This window comes from Galleria mellonella, unplaced genomic scaffold, assembly GCF_026898425.1.
Source record: "Galleria mellonella isolate WM207_F2 unplaced genomic scaffold, CSIRO_AGI_GalMel_v1 utg329, whole genome shotgun sequence".
NCBI classification, from domain to species: Eukaryota; Metazoa; Arthropoda; class Insecta; order Lepidoptera; family Pyralidae; genus Galleria; species Galleria mellonella.
In genome coordinates, this window is record NW_026442078.1 from 988,662 (window position 1) to 1,010,100 (window position 21,439).

At 30.6% G+C, this 21,439-nt stretch overlaps 1 protein-coding gene across 1 annotated transcript in view; it reads right to left on the reverse strand.

Moving 5' to 3' along the window:
• LOC113510625 (myophilin-like) overlaps window positions 1-21,439 on the reverse strand; it is a 29,312-nt gene that overhangs the window by 1,529 nt on the left and 6,344 nt on the right. The window contains exons 2-3 of the mRNA XM_026894095.3: window positions 2,110-2,246; window positions 885-1,089 (exon numbers count right to left, since the gene is read on the reverse strand). Of these exons, the coding sequence (XP_026749896.1) occupies window positions 885-1,089; window positions 2,110-2,246 (342 nt within the window). The remainder of the gene's footprint in view (window positions 1-884; window positions 1,090-2,109; window positions 2,247-21,439) is intronic.

The following is a 21,439-nucleotide window of genomic DNA, read 5'->3' on the forward strand; positions in this document are numbered from 1 at the left end:
TTTAGCGATAGAAGAACTGTTTGTGATTAAATATGTATAATTCTAGTATATACCTGTATAATTAATACTCGAAGTACCTGGACTATCTTTAATTCGATGAGCCTCATAATTTTTATGGAGTATGAATTGAGGTATAATAGTTTAATAGGTGCCTATTTATAATTGAAGAACTTTTTATAATAAATGGTATACGATATACTTATATATGGACCACACCATTTTAATACAAAGAGAATATGATTCATGAATACGATCAAGAGAATATTCTACTTTTAATGGTTAACTGCACTTTGCACGCTTACTAAATGATTTTTTATGCTGCTTTTGAAAGATCTGAGGTCATAAGACGAAGAAAAGACGACATGGGAAAGGTCATGTCATGATGGATGACATACAAAGTTCAACTAGGAGTTTGCAAACTTATTTGTACGTAAACATGGACGGTCTACTGGGTAAGAATGAGGTCGCTGGCCCATTTTCGTGGTGCAAAACGGAAAGTGGAATAAGGGAATGAAAACTACAGGAATAAAGCACAATAAATAAGTGCAAAAGAAGTGAAAACTCTAGATAAAACCCCACCTTACCAAGCTGCCAGCATGGTAAATTTAGGTAATATCTTCCGCCAATAGGGAGAGATCCGTGCCCTGCAGTGAGATAATAGATTGTTAAGATAAAAGTCGGTAGCATTTCGAGTAAACTACGCCCTTATTTAAAAAATAATTGCCTATAAGTTTTTATGCTGTTGAAATTACTTAAATATAAAAAAAAACGTACTAATCTCTATGAAACATCGATACGAAAATGACATAGTCAAAGTAGGTACTCGTATACTGAATATCTACAGCGTGGAAAATATAAAGCAGGATTTCTTTTGAAAAACGCACCTTTCTGCCCAAAGACTGCAGACAAATGACAACAGAGTTTAGATTCTGCCTTTCCCAGAGGTCGACAGTTTGGAAGGTCTCTTGAGCTGGTACTCCGAGCTGCCTCGCAGCTTCGAGGAAGGCGTTGATGTTCTCCATACACTTAAACGCCATTTTGGACTCGTTCACTTTCTTCACCAACCCCGGTTGAATGTTGTTTACTAACCTGTAAGGAATGGAGAATTTTGGGTCAACAATATGATTTGAATAAGTATTGATATGTTACGGGGTGTAAGTTTCCTTGGATACAGTTTTAGTGTGATCTATCTGTATCCTATAGGGTATAGAGTCTTTACTGCTGAGGCACCTACTAGTAACGTTATAGGATCTCGGTCGTTTAGAAAAAAGAACAAGATAAGAATTGCTCTTAAATTGATTGTAAAATTAAATATTATTTTTTTGATGTCACAAATTGTATACTTGCATAAGAGATGATAGAGCTGTTAATAATATGGTCTAATGGACCCATTGCTAACAAGTAGCAAGTGACCTGGTCAGGTCAACCTCTCGTGTTTCCTCTTGGAAACTATTGCGGCTAATTCGTGATTGATAATTGAATTCGTCACGATGGACTAACTGACCTATCTTCATATTTACTTATCATTCCTCTGTAGTGCTTCAGTAGCGTATACCTACTGACAGTGCAGGTTGGATTACCATTTCATTTTCATAAAAAAAAGGAATTGTTTAAACTACATGTTTACTCGTAGTAAGTGGCAAGAGCTCCACCGACAAGAGCGCAGCTCTTAAATAGGATAGATAAATAGTGCCACTTATACACAATGACATAAGACCACAAAACTTTACACTTTATCGTTGACTATTATTTATGTAGACTGAAGACCCTAAAGTAATTATTACTATCGCTCGTAATTATGTCATACTTATTTATACTAATTGTTACGACTTCGCCTTCCACACTTAATATTCTAATTATCATGTTGTACCTTTTCTTAATAGACATTTACTAAACATGTTAACTATCGTATCCTCCACGACTTTCATGAGCATGAACTTCCATGAGATTCAATGACAAATAGTACCATATATGGTATTAGGTCATTGCAAGTGAAGAAATCACAACTTGTGATATCGTCACAGGTGAAATTACTGTGATAATGAAAAAATAAAAACACTAAATAATATTGAATTGAAAGTAGCAATAATTTTTATGACTAAAACTCACTTGCACAACAATGTTCCATCCTTCAGGACATCATAGAAGTTGTCCATGTCCCCGGAAGTGTTCTCGGGTGCGTTTGTGATCTGCTGAATCCAGAGCAAGCATTCTTGGGCGAGCTCCTCGCTGTATTTGCTGTTGATCTGAAAGTAAATATTTTTTTTTTTAAATCAAATGAATTTTCTGTATCTGTATATGGCATATTTTAATAAAGCGTGCTCAGATATCTTCTAGGTACTTTTTTTTCCATTGAAACGTAATTTAAATACAACAGTTATTTTCTAGATACTTTATTGTACAATTTCTTCTTCTTCTTCTTTCTTTGTATCTTCTTCTTTCTTTGTATTTGGAAGAAATTGTATAAGTATAAGGTTTATTAAAAAAATATTTTTGTATTTAAAAAAGCTCCACCTGAGTACTTTTTTGATGTGACTATTCAATTAAGAATTTTAAATAAATAAACGAACTAGCTTCTTGTTCGCAAATATCTTGGCAACCTTTTGAGTTTATGATAATATCCTCATATTATCATCCTCCATTTTTCATTCAATTAAACCCTTATCGCGAAAAATGCAACGGATTCTACCGTCTATCATCAGGGCAAACTTTTTAATGTATATTTATATTAGTATTATTATACTAGTATTATCACCATCATTTCAGTTGCTAACTGTCCATTGCTAATTATAAGCGTTCCCCATAAGGGAAGTTATCCCCGTAGTTGCCACGCTTGGCAAGCAGGTAGGCAACCGCAGTTATGCTTTTAGAGATTTTTTAAGAGGGATGCTGCTGCCAATCCCACTACCATGAGTTCCCTTAATCATCTTTTACTACACCTACGGGAAAGAAAGAGAGTAGACCACACGGTCTCGGCACAGAATAGACTAGTATATAATAGTAGTATAGAATAGTAGATATATGTATTTATTAAAATGACAATATTCACTGAGATCGAAAATAGTATACAACTACTTTAGTTTTACGTATATTATTTATAACATAGATACCGCGAATCAATTTGCTGTGGTAATAAATAGAATTACTTGCTCAAGCTTAGACATCGTAGAGACTTTGTTGAAGAATGTGCTATATGGAATAATGTTACGGTTCATAATTTAATATTTATTGACTACGCTACGGTTGGTTTGGATTATTCAGTGACTGTGCTATACACAGCACACTCTAAAACAGTTCTAATTTGAACTTGTTTGAATTTAAAATTGTTATTAGAATTTAGGATTTTGTTCCACAATCAAATATCGACTTCGATCGAAAGAAAATTAGTATGGGATTAACATTAGAATAAGTCTGAACGGTTGTAAAAAGAATTATTAGAACTGGTTCTGATGTCACAAAAAATATCGTTGAATTTAGAACATCGTGCTTTTAAAAGTTTTCTTACTTAGTAGAATGTCAGGCAATAAACCTTAATATACCTAAAAATATTTATTTAGCTGATATCTGTTCATATGTTCTTAAGGATTAGCGTGTCATGGTGTCCAATTGATGCTACAGCTAAATATGAATACTATGGTTATAAAAATAAGATTTAAAATTATACTTTGCTATAACATAACGTCATCCATCCTGCGGTGTTCGTAAAATATGAGGGAATGTAATGTATACTTAGCAGATAAATATACATATATCAATTATTCTTTAAAGACGTTCATTCATTTAGGTTATCAGGACAATGAACACGTTGTTTGCATACAGACGACCTAGTCGTCTGCATATATTTGATACAAGATTCCTTGTATAAGAAATTAATTCATGAACATGAATATTACTTATTATAAAACTCAACGATGCACTTGACGTAATATTAACGTTTAAATAGAGAACATTTTTAAAATTTATTGTCTTAATACTGAGTTATATATGTTTTTGACAACTTATTTTATATGAATATTTAAATAATTGTAAAAAGCAAGAGGATCTCAAATCGTCCAGTTTTTATGTACACAATATTTTCGTCGATTCTAAAACAATTTTGAACTGACAATTGCATTCAAAGGGATTTAGTCCCGTTATGGTTCCTTACAAATTTTGTCACTAACAAAGTTGTATTTTTCTTTTGTGAAAAGAAAAATAATTTAGAATTTGCTTTTTTTATACAGCTCTGATTATTATTTTTAAGACTATAAAAATTATTGGCAATCTATAAAACGAATCAGCCGTTAACTGTCCACTGCTGAAAATAACCTCCCTCATAAGGGGGCCTTTGGTGATGATTTAAAAGGGACTGCTTCCCACCCCTCCACCATAAACCCCGTTTAGTCGAAACGAATAAAACGAAATACAATGTATCTATCATATATATTTACAGCTACTAAACATTATAATTTGAAATCTAGCAATGTAATATGAAAGTATTTAAATTGCATCGAACAAAGTAGCAAATAAGTACTTATCCGCTAGTTTGTTAATATGTAAAGACTTCTAGTAACTACCTATGCGCTGTACGCGTTTGTAGGCAAGGTGGGGAATCATTATTACTAATTAAGGCCTTTTACGGCTTGTCAACATGGGACTTTTATAGTTACAGTGTAAACAGACATAAAATTATATACCCATACTAGCTGTGCCTACGATTTTGTTAGTTTTCTCCTTTATTTAAGAGTTAACACTGCCTTCATATTGACAAAAATGGAAAATAAATCCATGAAACTACCTAGAAGTATATACACAATAAACTAATATTTATAGTGTTGTAACTACAATACGTCTCTGTCAAAAATATCGATATTCATGTCCATACATATCAGAAAAGATCTAGCTTCTTTATAGTTAAATAGAAGTGATACGAAGGGTCATGTCATAGAATTTGTTAGTTAGTCAGGGGGTATCTGATTCTAGTTCACACTATCACCACAGTGTAAGTACTAATCATACATAACTAGTTCACGAGTCATGCACGCGACTAATTTGAAGTATGTTACCCATATATCTAAAAATAGTAACAGTGACAATATTAGTTGGTGTCACGGTGTCACTATCACAAGTAGGCAATGATGATAATGATAATAACGATTTATAGGCTTAACTGAATGTTCTTAAACTGATGCAGTATAAATCTAACATTATGTGTTTCGATAACTTTATGTCACCACCATATCAACCTTTAACTGTCCAGTGTTGAACATAAGCCTACCTCTTAGGTGGTTTTGCCAGTAGTTGCCACACTTGTCAGGCGGATTGGCAACCGCAGTTGGGCTTTAGAGATGTTTTAAGAGGGTCCCTTTCTCGTCCTCCCTTAGTCGGCTCTTACGACACCCACGGGATAGGAACGGGTGGTCTATTCTATGCCGGGGCAACACGACTTTAACTTTATCTATATCCTTTATTTTTTTTAAATATGTAAGGGAGTATCTTTACTAAGACTATAAGAGGAAAGGTGGTATTGTTCGTTTGTTTGTTTATAATGGATAAACTCAAAGACTACTAAACCTATTTTAAGAATTTTTTCATTTATAGAAAGCTACATTTTCAGTGCGAAGCCGGATCGGGTCACTAGTATATTATAATTAATTTATACTCAAAGTAATTAATTAAAATATATTTTTAATAAATATAATTAAATTAGGTAGGTACTGTTACTACATTGTTATGATCGTAGTAGGCATTTACTAAGTCAACATGAGAAAAAAGAATTAATTACTGCGTACAAAGTTAGTCGTAAATTTGTTTATCGTATCATCACTAGTTTTGGCTAGTGTAAGTGTACATACATATACAATTCATAAGTACGCAATAGGTATGACGATTAGAGTCATTGTAAATAATTGTAAAAAAATTGTGTAAGTATTAATTGTAAAATTTGTCAAATTATTTTTTTATTATATTTATTTATATGCTATAAAAATTCAAGTATATTTCCATTGAGAGCAAAATTAGTCAAACTTTTTTTATAATCACTTGAAGGTGCGTTTACATTAAATAGAGAAAAAAGAACCTTAAAAAATATGTATTTTACCACTAGTGTTACGATATTATGACTACACGTATACTTAGTATTCAATTATCACGTACAAAATTAGTCATAAACTGTTTATCACTATTCCAAGATGAGTTTAGTGTAAATGTAAATAGAGAATCATGAAAGTTTTAATAATATCTCTGTTACATAGTATTAAAATATATTATGATTGTACTAGTGACTGTCATTATCCAACCACCGTACAAACACTGATTGACGAACTTAAACAAGCTTAATAAACAGTGAAGTTAAAAGGACATTCAGTGACTTATGGAAATGTTCCAGATGGCAGTCAGCCAAGAAATCTATAGGAAACGTGATACTTTGCGAGCAAGCTTAAACAAAGTATCACAACCTACTTAGACAACTTAGTAAATCTTCAATTAGGCAGTTTTGGACTGGACAATCTAAATATGACGTTATATACAGTTAAATAATGAAATATGTTGACAGAATAAGAGTATGTTGAAAGCAATTTTTGATGTAAACATTGATATTGAAATCATTACTTAAGTGTCATTAAATGTAAAAAATAATGACAATGGGTGAGATATTAGGATTTTATTTATTTATTACATCAACTGGATGAGCGTTACAGTCCCCCAATACGCTCACCCAAGAATGCATCAGTACAATAACATATATAAAAAAGTAATAAAATACACATAAAGGAATAATATAAAAAAAGATTTAACTAGAAATAACATTAGAACCTAAATCTCGAAACACAAACACTCTGTGGGCATCTGACGAAATTTCAGCAAGTTGGAGGCAAATAATTGCGGATACCGGCTCAAAATATCATTGAGTAGTTTCAATGTAAGTGACAGAGGAGCTTGCTTAGCCAACTCTGTTCTTCTTAACGGAACATCAAATAAGTGCCGTCTACGTGCTTGCATGTAGTTACTGTGTGCTCTTATTGATATTGATACCAGTACAGTTTGGTTACATTTATGTTGGAATTGGAGCTAATTTATTACGCGACCGCGATATAAAGTATTATATATTATTGCGTTTCGACTAACACTCTGCCATAGATTACAGGCTTTAATTCTCAGAATTGACGTTTGTTATTGAGTTATTAAACAGTGATCCATACTAAGAAAGAGTGCTTAAATTTACTTTTGTTGATTGACAAGATCAAAAAGAGCAATGGAGTTCTGAGCTCTTCAATTTAGTATAATTAATACCTACACTAAACTCAACTGTTGAATGAACAATTATTCCATCTGCTGTCTATGGTAGATAACGAATCTAAATTTATGAGGTCACTCTGTGAAGCAGCAATATTTGCTGGAAATGTCTATTTGAATGAAAAATTCATTACCATCACTTACTAAGGTGATATAACTCCTAGTCATAGATTGACAATAGTACCTGTGGATGCTCCTCCTGTATTGAAGTGAACACTCATTACGTACAATAGATGCTTTTATGATCATAAAATTGTTATGTTTATAAGTGAGATTGTTTACACTTTCCAACAAACTAATTGTCAATTACTATTTTCAAGTATACAAAAGTCTTTGATAAATCCAAATTCGCGATTAAGATTGATTATAGTTACTAAAACAATAAAAAATGAGATATATGATTGATAAAGCACATTCGCTTTTAAAACATTGAGCTGACGCCAATATTTTAATATCAGGTTATTCTTTTTTTCGTTTCCTATATCATACAGTAAAATTAAACCTAATGTCAATGACATAAAAGCGACATGGGAATCTCAATTAATTGCCGTAACTGGCAATAACAATTATATTCACAAAATTTTTTCTTAATTGAATTTTTCATATTAGAATAAGATGGAATGAACAAAATAGCATAAAACAAATAAGATGGACGAGAATGAAATTCTTTTACAGAAGTAAGACATAGGTATGCGTTTTATCTTTCTTTCCAGGAAACAGACAATAAAGTATAAATACTCGTACATTACAAAATACTTAGATATTACCACATTTTTAAAAGGTCAATTTTTAAATATATGTATAATATAATGTGTGAGCAATATATGTATTAATAAATGCATGTACCTAGTCTCTGTTTTGTTTCTACTTCTTTTTATACCTTTAATATCAAATTTATCATAATCAAATTCAGTTGTATGGAAGTACAATTACAAACATTTCTATTGCGGTGTGATTCCGGCATAGATTATACCACTTAGAGATTTGATGGTCAAAGGATGGGCAAGTGTTCCTCTTAAACAAAATCCTCTTAAGCAAAACGTGGCAACTATTGGCAACGTTGGTTGTGTTAGTTAGTTGCCACGTTTTGCTTCATGGAGGAGCTTATGTTTAGTGACCGATAGCAGTTAACGGCTGATATGATCATGATTTAATTCTAATATAAATAATATTTTTGCAGAAAGCAACTTGTTTTTATCGACAAGAACTTTGAACCTTCTATTACGTTATTTTGTTTTCAACGAGGATAAATTTTATGAAATTACTGAATTCACATCAAGGCGTTTAGTCAGTTTGTGAGTCAGATTCAGATTTTAAATTTCCTGTTATAAAATAAAATAAATCCACCAAACAAATATATAGTTTTAATATTAAGGTAAACTGATGAGTTACGCAAAACTGATAGTAGTTTTATTATTCAGTTAAAATTTAATTGAAAATACAAAATACAGAGATATTATAACCTAATTTACACTAAAAATTTCAAACAAATTGGAAATTAAATCAATATCAGTCAAAATCGAGTGAAATTTAAAATTTCGCATTCATATTACGAGTACATTAACTAGGGAATATCTAAGTGGTATAAAATGTATTTTATTTCTTCGCTTAGTTTTTCTAAACTATATTATAATCGAATCTTAATATGGGTTTCACTATATGAAAATTTGTTGCATGGTTGGATGCATGTATTTATACCCGTGTAACTTTAGCATATATCAATACTCTAAACTATACAATAAGTAAGAAAGATTAGTTTTTTTTTTTTTTTTTTTATTTGTAATGAATATATTGAAATTCCTTGAAAAATAAATAGCATCAGGTTTAGTATTGAATTCATTATTGGACTTAGTGGAATTTGCAGAATTCAATAAGGATAAAATAAAAATATAATGACCCATTAACCTAAATTAATTATAACATTTATTCTCACATCATATATAATTATAGAGCCTGAATCAAAACTTAGTAACAATACAACTAATTCTTCGACTAACGTGCTAGATGACGTAATCCATAAAGGATTTTAAACTGTGACTCAGAATTTTTGCACAGACTTGAACATACGGACGTAGGTAACAAAAAAAACTAAATGTTCATATGGTGGGCATCGAATGCCAGAGATGTGATTCAATTTTTAGTGTTCCGTTCTAAAAATTCTTATGAGAATACTCAATGAATTTGTGGCGTGTATAAGAATATATAGTATTATATTAGGTAGGTATGCTATAGATGAATTTCGAGTCTCTTGTACAGAATCCGAACCTGTTTGTGTATTTATATTGTCCTTGTAATGTTGCTGGTTGTAACGTCTCTTTTACTAACTTGACACATTAAACGCTATTATTTTTCTGCAACTATACAGGTAAAATATACATGTCTATAGAGAGCTTTAGTTGCAAAACTGAACCTTTTTACAAAAGAAATATGTTCCGTGAACGACAAAGAATTGTAGGCTTCCCGAAATTTGACTATTAAAATTTTTTATTCAAGGTCTGTTCTCATATATTCTTAGTTTTACATACGGTTAACGACACCGAGTTCATTCTGTATAAATTTATTATAATATAAATAAAGTTATTTATTTTATAATATAATAAACTTAGTTACCAATTCGAAAGAATTAGTGACCACGAATAAAGCACTACTTAACATTCAAGGTGATAGGATGACTGTCTCTATATTCCTTTTAATCAAATTTGAAATTAAAATTGTATAACAATTAAAATGAACGCAGTTATCTAATAATGCATTTTTAATCGTATTGATGTTATTTTCGCTTGTCAAAAACTAATTCTATTCTAATACTGTTTCTGTTCTCATAATACATTTGTCATCGACAATTTGTTATTAAGAACAATTTACAAAACGAATAGACGTTATCACAACAATTTTATAAAAACGTGATATTTTCTTCTCTTTGAATGTATTCGTAATTTCATATGATTCGTAACCGTATGACAACACTTCAAATTATAATAATAATTTGTTATTCACGATTGTTAGATGTGTGAATGAAGACTTATAATTCTGTTGTGTCCATTTCTATTCATACTCCGCTCGGTACGTTTGTTGTTAATATCCAGTGTATATGAAATTGAAAGTAAGAGAACATGAATGATTATAATTAGTTTTTAAGAATCCAATGAAGGTTTTGGATCTCATCTAAATTTATTTCAAGTCGAGGAAGATTATAGATATAAAATTGTTTCAAGACATTGTTCGATAGGACCAAATGAATTTGCTTTCTAAACATTGGATACTAAGAGTCATACTAATTCGTGACATAATACGGTGGAATATAGATAAGTCCATGCGTTTTGCAGTATTAATTTATTAAATTAACTCTCTTGAAAACTTGAAAGCAACTACAGTGCTTATATAATATTAAAATGTGCTTGTAAAGTAATGCATACATCTTGGTTTGTTCATAACATTTTGGGTGTTACGAATATACCCAATACACAAGTACACAATAACACCCAAAACACGAGTAAAACACCTATTTAGTCGGTTTTGTTAAACATAATCAATGTTTTGTTAACGATGCGTAATGTTTGACCTTACTATTCAAACAAGATTCGTACACGTCATTTTAAACCGCAAGGTTTTAATTTTAAAGTCTGATAGAAAAATCAATCTACATATAATAATTCATTTGAGATCTGCATCATGCATATTACCAAATGTGCTATAAAAATCGTTATTAAAGAATATGGTATGTAGTCTATGTCACCCCATATATATAATCTATCACTTTTATGGATAAAGATGTTTCAAGTTTTTATTACACTTCTTACAAATAAATAATGTACATGTATTTTGTTTAAACAATATAATATAGATGTCGCTCAAGTAATCAAGTAAAGTGTTCATCTATATATATATATATATATATATATATATATATATATATATATATATATATATATATATGCCTAATTCTGCTGAATTTGATAAGCAGGTGTAGGGTCAATGAATTCGTCATCTTGTTGATGGTCCGACCTGATAATCGCCCCTTCATTATTATTCCGTAGGGTTCTCTAATTTGTGTTCGAAGACAGAGGAAGTGCGTTTATGTGTCCTCTTTCATGTTTAGAAAGTAGGTAGCACCTGTTATTGGTGGCAGGCGTACTTTTGGGGGACCCAATTTTATAATGAATTTTAAGAACCACTTTATTTTTATGGCAACAACAATTTTAGTGAATACGTATAACAATAATGTATTGAATATAAAGTAGATATTGAATTAATTAATAAAATTCTAACGTGAACCATAAAATTGTAAGTTTTTTATTCTTTACTAGCTGTATCTCGCAGCTTCAGCTACGTGAATCGGTATATAAAGTATATTATGTACAAAATTAGTATATAAACTAACTGTGCACCGTCATTTAAATCCATTCAGTAGTTTTGGTGGAAGAGAGTAACAAAAATACATTCACCCACACATTCTTTAAAATTTTAGCATTTATAACACTTATAGGATTTGATACATTTTGGATGAGCAGCAAGCTTCATGGAGCTGGACAAATATTTAAAAAGCATGAGGACAATAAATCCTAGAATAATTTAGTGTTTTTCCATATTAAACACAGGGTTCTGTTTTATTGCATAAATACACTAGCCCATAATATATAGTTCTTGATAACAGTACTAGTACATGTATGACATATCATAGATAAAGTAATATATATAATAGATGCCGCTAGTATCTCAAGTCTATACAAAAACAAAACATATATTTTCCATGTACTATGACGTTATAATAGTTATTATTTATATAACGTACGTAAACAAGCTAACGATCCATCAGATGTGGTAAGCGTTACCTAGAAACATAAACAGAACTATGGATATCATAGAACATATCAAAAAAGGTTAAATCATAAGTTAAACGAAAATATGATGTGTTTGTGTTTGTTTGTTTTCGGTTTGTTTGTTTGGGGTCTACAATAAAATGAAATTTAGAAATAACGAACGCAATTCTGTACTTTTGTCCATACTAAAATCTGCCAAATGAATGAAGTTTAACATTTCATTTGTCATAAATCCTACCATAAAAGTCCAAAAGATAGATATTTTAACACTTCTAATATTTTTTAAACAAGTTTTATTATGTGATTTAAATATCAAAATTTTTGTTGTGAGCAGCCCTGAAATTTCGGAAAAATTTTCATGGTAGATCCTCTGCTACTGTTGTATTACTGCGTATCCGCATGCAATCGCTCTGATTTATTCCAAGCCTCAGACTACATCCTAGTTGCGACATCTATTCAATATATATATTTACATAAATTGTACAAGTGTATGATTTATCAACTAGGTACTAGTAGCTACCTAGTTACGAACACACATATATGTTATATAGCTCATTTGATATCAACTACAGGAAGGTCGTTGGGTGCTTTAGTAATCCTGATAGCCGCATATCAGCTTCGTTAGTTTGGTAATATTTATTACTAAATATATAATTATGAATTAATTAATCATTGCACTATTAATTAGTCTAAGCTGCTGTAATAAATACTTAAAATAGAATTCTACGTAATGTACATATACGTAATATACAAATATATAATAAGATATGTACATATTATTATGTATATTTATTTATTGAATTAGTGAAAATAAGCTTTTTTTATAGTATGAAACGAAATAAAAACTGGTTTTTAAAATGTGCAGAAGAAAACAAACAGATGAATCACATCATAAAGGTTCTTTCGTATTATTTTGGTACCTAAAACTAAAAATTACAGATAAAAGGTTATGCACTTAGCAAATTGAATACTTGTTTATTGGTACAAGAATAATTATATTTTTTTATGCAACTTAGAATGATAAGCAAGCTGTCAGCCCATTTGATGGAAGGTGGTAACCGTCGCCTATAGACATGAATATAGGACATAACAGAATATAAACAGATAACCAGTAAGTAGTCAATATTAAACATTCGCGTTGTTTACACATTAATAAATTAATTTTTGGAACTAAACGCGACACGATTACAGTAAAAATTTCTCCCATAGGCAGATAATAATCACAGAATATTTATCTAATATTTATTTCTGTCCATGAAGGCGGTTTCAGAGATGTTTTCTCCCACGAACACTCAGGTTATGGAAGGAGCTTCCCCCTGCCGAGGTTTTCCCAAGAGACTACAGCATAGGGTTCTTCAAAAGGAAGATAAAGAGGGTTCTTCAGGGTCGGCAACGTGCGCGTAATACCCCTGGTATTGCAGGCGTTTATAGGCTACGGTAACCACCTACCATCAGGTGGGCTGTATGCTTGATTGCTACCTCAGTAGTATAAAAAAAAATACCTAGGGATTGCTTATTTTGAACAATATATTGTACATATAAATATATTACATTGTCAAGTATACATTTATTGATCTGCAAAATAGTGATAAAATTGGAATAGGACTAATACGGAAGCATACAAAATCGATTGTAAGATTGGGAAAATCGTTTCAGGATTGTTTACTTAATCGAATGGCATGGTCGAAACAAATTCTGATGAATTGAATATTTTATTTTGGAAGTTATTTAAAAATAATTTTATTCGAAATAAATTACATTATAATAATATCAATAAAGTTTTCCTTAACAATAGAATAATATTTGTTTACGGTGACTACCAACTTAGTTGTTTAATCTTTCCATGATTACACACAGCAGGAAGTAGGTATTTCTAAATATTACGTACAAAATAAATTCGTTAAAGAAACAAATTTTGTATTTAATGTTAAATAAAACACACACATATTTTACCATAAAATTTTGATATATATACTTTTTCTAATTGTACGTGCATTGACACGGTCTATTATTATGCATTGATGTAGACAGATAAAACTAAGGGTAGATTAAATTATGGACGTCTTTGAAATAAAATGCAAAAACGATAAAAAACTTAGACCTTCCCATACTAACTTCAACAACTGACTAGACACACCGTTTTAGTACTATAGGAGACTCAAAATTTTTTGTCGTTTAATAATCCATGTTTCTTAAAATTAATGTCACTGGTAGAAGGATGCTAATTATTTTGATTTTATCCTATATTAATACAAACAGATACATTTAACCAGTTCATGAATTTTTGTATACTACTGAGGTGACAAATAAGTATACGGCCCACTTGATGGTAAGCGGTTACCGTAGTCTATGAACGCCTGCAATACTAGGGGTATTATGAGCGTTACCAAACCTGAAGGAAACTCTTTACCCTTTTTTTGAAGAACCCCATGATGTAGTTTCTTGTGAAAACCTCGACAGGTGGCTCATTCCGTAGACGTGCTGTACCTACACCACCATTCAGTACTATTTGGGTACCGAATTTGCTACTACTAGGAAGTGACACATGTGTTAAAGACTACCAAGATTGTCAATGAAATTAGCATTAAAATCACTAGTGATTACATGAATAAAGTTTGATTGAATATTGATCTCTCAGCGTATCTGCAGTACAATAGGTCATAATGATGCCACTAATAATGATCTATTACATACTGTGACCTCAGGAAGACATTCGCTACAAATCTCTAAGACCGTACATGGAAGGAACGGCTGTTGCCATTTGCCATAAATAAGTATGATTCAATGTCAACGGATTAGCTGTTTGGTTCTTTCTTACGTCATAATTCTGCTTTAGAATATATGCTCTGTTCGGTCTGTGTTCCGTCACGGTGTATGTAAATATGCAAATTGTTTTTGAACAATATTTAATTGTAAAAATTTAAAGATGTTTTATTTTTAAATTTAAATGTATGTGCCTTTAGGTAACTATTTTGTTTCGTGTGATCATTTATCATAAATGGATTCTATTAATATACATAGATATGTATATATAAATTTTAATTTTTGTCTAATATTTCTAATATTATTTATTAAAAAAGACATGTAGAAAATGAGCATATTTCTACTAGATTTGGGTACTAATCATAATACCCAAGTATTTCAAAAGATTAAAAAGTTCAAAAAGATTAAACAATATTCTAATATTTTATAATTTATGTAAAATATAAACATACCTTTTCATTTTTTTATTTTCGATAACAATTTTCTCTATAATATCATTAACTAGCTAGACATGCCCACAATTTCTTTTTATTTAGCAAAATATTCTTAATACACATGTTAAAATACATATACATTTTTGATTCTATTGAGATACTTTTATACGAGTACTACGAAAAAAGTAGCCTTGCGAGGGACCATCGACAATGGTTCCAACATTGACAAGTAAGGAAACCGGAATGGGGTCACCATGCGAGGTCGCTACCATGCGGTCAATGTAATAATCGGATCGCAAAAGGCGTTTTCTGCAAGTACCAATACTATGTCTAATTGCAGTGCTTTAAGGTCGATATTTGAAAATCAATTAAGGAAAAACGTTAAACTCATGCAGCGTTGACATGCTTCTTAACATTAATTCATTACACCTCGTGAAGATGACATTTGCAATGTCTTGAGTCATGACCGATTAATCACATGTGACATTTTCTATAAAAAAAAAGTTAAAATAATTACAACGTACTATCAAAATCATTAGCATCTTTCTAAATAATGTCTCAAAGAAACATGAGTAAAGAAGTGACAAAAAAATTTCGGTAAACAAACTGGAAGTGGAAAAAATTGATAGAAATTTTCCTTAGAAGAAAGAAATGACTTCGCCTTCAACCTGCAGAGTATCCAATCTAGAAATAATCTAATCCAATTTTACGTACATTATCTATTTATTAGCAAAGAAACAAGAAAAAATCTAGTAATATTTTGCAAATTACATAATTATATTATTTAAGGTACATATAAATCATCATCCTCCACTGTTCAATAAACTTTTTCTTTTTTTCAAATATAAAGTTATGAAAGAAAATACGTAATTTAGACAGCCACAATAACATTTATGATTATAACTTACAATCAATAAATTTAAAAATATTAAAATTAAACAACCAAATTCAAATATAGAACAAAGTGAAGGTGTGTCACATAGATTTTGTACGTTACCTAGTTATAGTTTACAACAAAGGGTCATTACAACATTTACTGCAGACGTATCACGTTACATGACCACACAAGCCGAGGCACGGGTGTATTGTTTTTGTTAACGTAGAAAATTCTAGCAACAATTATGAATTGAAATATATGCTACATAAAATGCCGTTTTGGTATTTCGATATTAAGTCAATCCTTACTAATTACACAGTATAAAGAACTTAGTAGAGTAATATCACAGTTCGTGCTTAATATTATAAATGTGAAAGGAAGTTTGGTATGTACAAGTATTATTTGGGATGAAGATAGATATAGACTACTATTTATCCTGTTCAATTAACACATTACAGTCACGCAGCTAAAGTTCCAATTTAAATAGAAGAAGGACATGAATATAAGCTTGTATCGGTATTAACTCTAACATTGGATAATGGTATTACATAAGTACTAGGTGTGGAGGAATATTAATTCATTGTTGACAGTCACTTTTGACTCGTAACATCTCCTATATTATCAATAATCAACTTAAATAATAATGATCAATCATTAACTGTCCACTAAAGAACACAGGCTTTCTCCATAAGGGAGAGTTTCCAGTAGATGTCACGCTTGGCAGACGAATTGGCAACAGCAGTTCGACTTTGGTAACGTTTTAAGAGGGATTTTGCTGCCTATCCCTTAACTTAATATTCGATTAAGTTCCCTTAGTCGCCTTTTAGTACATCCACGGAATAGGGCCTATTCTATAGCGGGATTACACGGCGATCAACTTAAATACATTAAAAAATTATTCATCTACTGACTTTTCTATCTAAAAATTATCATATACGGTGAAACTCTAAGAACAATTTTTATTTAAATAATTTATCGACATTGCCTCTTTATTATAATACAAGCATTATCAGCTCCAATAAGCAATTAAAGGAATGGCATGCTTAAAATGAATAATAAAGGCCCATAGAAATAGCACAAACATGATAAAAGGCCAAACAGCCAAAAGAGAAATTTTGTCATACATCAATCAAGAACATATGGTTGAGTTTTGAAAGTAGCCAGTATTTAAGCCATATAAATGAGACCTGCGTAAAGGCCAGGCCTTATATGGCCAGGTTTGTGTAACAGAAACGAGACTTGTACGATTCTGTATGAGTCATATTCGACGAGTTGTAAAATAAATTCTTTCACGTTAATAATTATGGAACATCTGTTCTTATTTGCACAATATACACGTACTAGTACAAATATTATGTGACTAATTCATATTAGCCGTAAATCCTATATTTATTAGGCGGTGACGGAATAATCTCATTATTGAAGGCTATATTCCCACTAATGACAAAGCTCAAGTAAGTAATATTTCAGCTAATCACCTGGCTGAATAAAATATTAAACATGATATAATAGAAGAAAATAGTTTTGATTTCAAAGAACCATTACTTAAACCTATTTTTAATTTAAAATTAAATTGACAGTTTAGCGAACGGATTATATTACGAATAACCAAGAAGTAATAAAAGTAGTTCTAATACGAGTCAAATCTATTATAAATATGATTCATACTTGTTCTCAGATTACTGATTTAGATCTAATATCATATTGACATTTTAGATTTAAAGATACTGAAATGGGTTTCAAAAACGACTCCAATATCAACGGAGAGCGTAGATGCAATAGATAGAATGCAAGACTGTAAAACTGCTCATATGACATGTATGTTTACATAAGAATTAACGAATATATGTAAAAAACAATTAAAGTTTAGGCTATATTTATATTTCTGACTAATTGGTTTTGACTGTAACGATCTGAGTCGACCATATAAATGTAAGCAAAAAAAAAATGCCCCAAAGATAATTAGGGTTTTACAAGGACAAGTATATTGACAATTCTGAATAAGGAACGCGATAAGCAAAAAAGCACTTGCAAGCTGCAGGAACATTTAGGTGCTTGGAATTTTTGTGTATACCGTCTTTTCGACCGACTTAAAAAAAGACGATGTTCTTAATTCGGTTATTTTTTTTTTTATAATTATTACCAAATTACTCTATTAGTTATAAACCAATTTATAAAATTATTTTTATCTGAAAGGATATACTTTCAAATTGGCCCCATCTAACAGAAATTTTATCAAATTGGTTTAGTAGTTTTAAATCAAAATAACTGATTTTGCTACAACTGAATTAGGTTTTTATTTATGGAACACAATCTTAACATCTTTGAGTATTTCTGATACGTGAATGGATTTGTAAAAATTATACTAAAATCTCTTATAATTTGTATTTACTAACCTAATGTAACTGTCCATGAGTATAGGTCTTGGAATAATGAATTACTGAATCTGTGGATAAGAAGCAATCTGCAAAATACTCAACTTTTTCATATAATATTCGGTTTTACAGGTGTATGGGATCAGGTAAGAGTATTATGAGTAGACAATAATGCCAAGAACATTATAGATATAATATATTGAGATTTGGTAAAATTTTGAACGTTGAATTTGAGATAGAATAGAAATTCTTCAAATATGCATAAACTTTCACGTTCTGACTACATTTCACTTGCAATTAGCATTCTACAAAAAGTGGAGACATCATTCTAGTCATCGTCATCAAATAAAAAATTCTGCACGTCAAAAATTAAACTATGATTATGTTTACTCAGAGCATAAAGGAAAAGACTTTAATAATTATTTAAAATCGCGTTATCATCTCGTATGCAACATAGGATTATTCATGTCTTAAAACATTGTTCGAATTTAACAAACATCGTTGACAAGGTGCGTTCAATTGTTATCAGTTTACCTACATTACATTGTACTCTCCATAATTTAGTTTTGTTATCGTCAAAATGCAGAATGTAGTTATACTTAATAGGTATTTGACGATGTCTTAAGTATAGTGTATAATACGCTGCTACGTGTACATGAGCTCTCTGTCTCTGTATTTTATTCTCGATGGACCAATTTTTTAGTCTATATAGACTGACTACTAATGTGAGGGTCTCACCCTCTGATATCAAGAGTTTCAGGTCTCCTCCGTTATATACTAAGTCCTCTGATATTATCGGATCATGTCATTATATAACTTTGCTATTCTTTGCATCTTCTATAGCCTGTATAATGGATTGTTTAATGAAGAATTCTTCGATAGTTCACCTTTTACCATTATACCGTTCGCTATCAGCAGAAAATCCATTCCCATACCCTAGAATCAAAAATGGCCACGCACAGTGCGGTTTCAATGGAGCTTCCTCCTACAAACGCTCAGTTTTTGGAGTAATCTTGCCGTAATGTGTTTTTATCCTATCACCATACAATCTAATCCTTTTACTATTAATAACAGTACACCTAGTTTCTTCTATAATGAGGTTGAAATCGACAGGAAAACATACCGGACGTTTAAACTAGTAGAAGAACGGAGTGGCCCTATACGGAACAATACATTGTGACGTGGAATATTGTAGAATGTTCGCTTTGCATACCATTCGACCGCAACGATTAGTTAGACTTAGGTATGTGTGCCTTTTGCATCATTTCTTGCATCTTGTTTGATGGCTTTTAATTTGCTTAGAGTGTCATCTACTCCTTAGGTTTCGTATTAGAAGTTTAAAATAGAATGCTTATAATTTGATCACTTATCAGTCTGTTTATTAATAAGAGGTTTTTGAAATAACTATGTGAAAACATCTCATGGCATATACATAATGTCTTATGGGTATAAATAATATTAAAATAAATATTTCTATAAAATTAATCACGATGATTCTAATAAAAATTAATCATCTGAATTTCTAGTTCTTATAAATATATCCGGTTATAAATTATGTTTATTATGTTACTTGAAATAGTTTTAAATGGCCAAAATATGCGCACACAAGAATAACTTTAGTTGACTTTATTTAACGAAATCCATTCGATGCACATCATTCGATGGCTGGACTTAACAAAAAGCATTCGAAACCGGTTGTAAAAGCCGTGTCTCCTTGACCCACATTGGCTCGCAGCTATGGGCAGGAAGAAAGGTGTCCAGGACATGTTACGTTATAAAGTCTTATAAAATTACCATTTGCTTATATATAATTGGTCAACAGGAATTTAATGAACTTGACAATTGTCGTTTGCAACAACTGTATTGACTTCATTAGGTATATTTATTAAATCCCTGTAATTCCGTTATATATTAATATTTGTTAGAGATCAAAAATAATAACTATAATTTGTGTTTAAATGAATTATAATTTAACATTTTGATAATAATATTCAAGAAAAGATCGTTCTTTAGAGATAATGCATTTGTATTTATTTTGAGGGGAAAAATAAATAAAAAAATTTTGAATTATTAAAATAATAGTCCAAGTGATTATGTCCAGTATAAAATAAAATCCCATTACAGTTGCAAATCGTATTATTCTATTAAATTTAAAATGCACGTATTTAAATGATTTTAAATAGGTTATGTAGTTATTTTTATCTGTAGCGATCATAATCGTTAATTATCTAATGTGTTAAGGTGGAGATAAATTCCACTAAAAATATCCATTAGTTCTAGGTATATTTCATCATCATCTCAGCCATTGTCAGTTCACTGGTGAACATAGGCTTCCCCCATAGGTTGTCGCACGAGCAGGAACACGCCTAAACCAGGTAGATTAAGTTTCTAAAATTTATTTTTTTATACTTTAAACAAAATTAAAAAGATGATGTTGTATTAATCAGTTTTCATGTAAATTCATTGCTTTTTAAAACTATTGCTTTAAATATATAATGTGTATTGCATACGTTGTCAGATTTACTACAGGTAGGTACATACTTGCCCTGGAAGGACTTCAAATCCTGTTTTTGAAAGACCTGTTTGGTGTTATTTTTTGCTTACTACCAAAATATATTATATGTTACCAAATTATAATAAGTTATTTAGAATAATAATAGTAGTTTAATAGATTGAAATGAAAGTAATATTTTCATTTTATGTATAATCGAAAAACCTATTTATTAATTTACAATAATATATTTAAATGCTCTAATTTGAGGTTACTATCATTACACAATATAATTTTATGTATCAACAATATAAATCAGTTACCAGTCAAGGTTTGGTGACTAAATAAAGTCACAAAACTAAAGTTGTATAATTCAAGGTTTCATTCTCGATTCCACATAAATA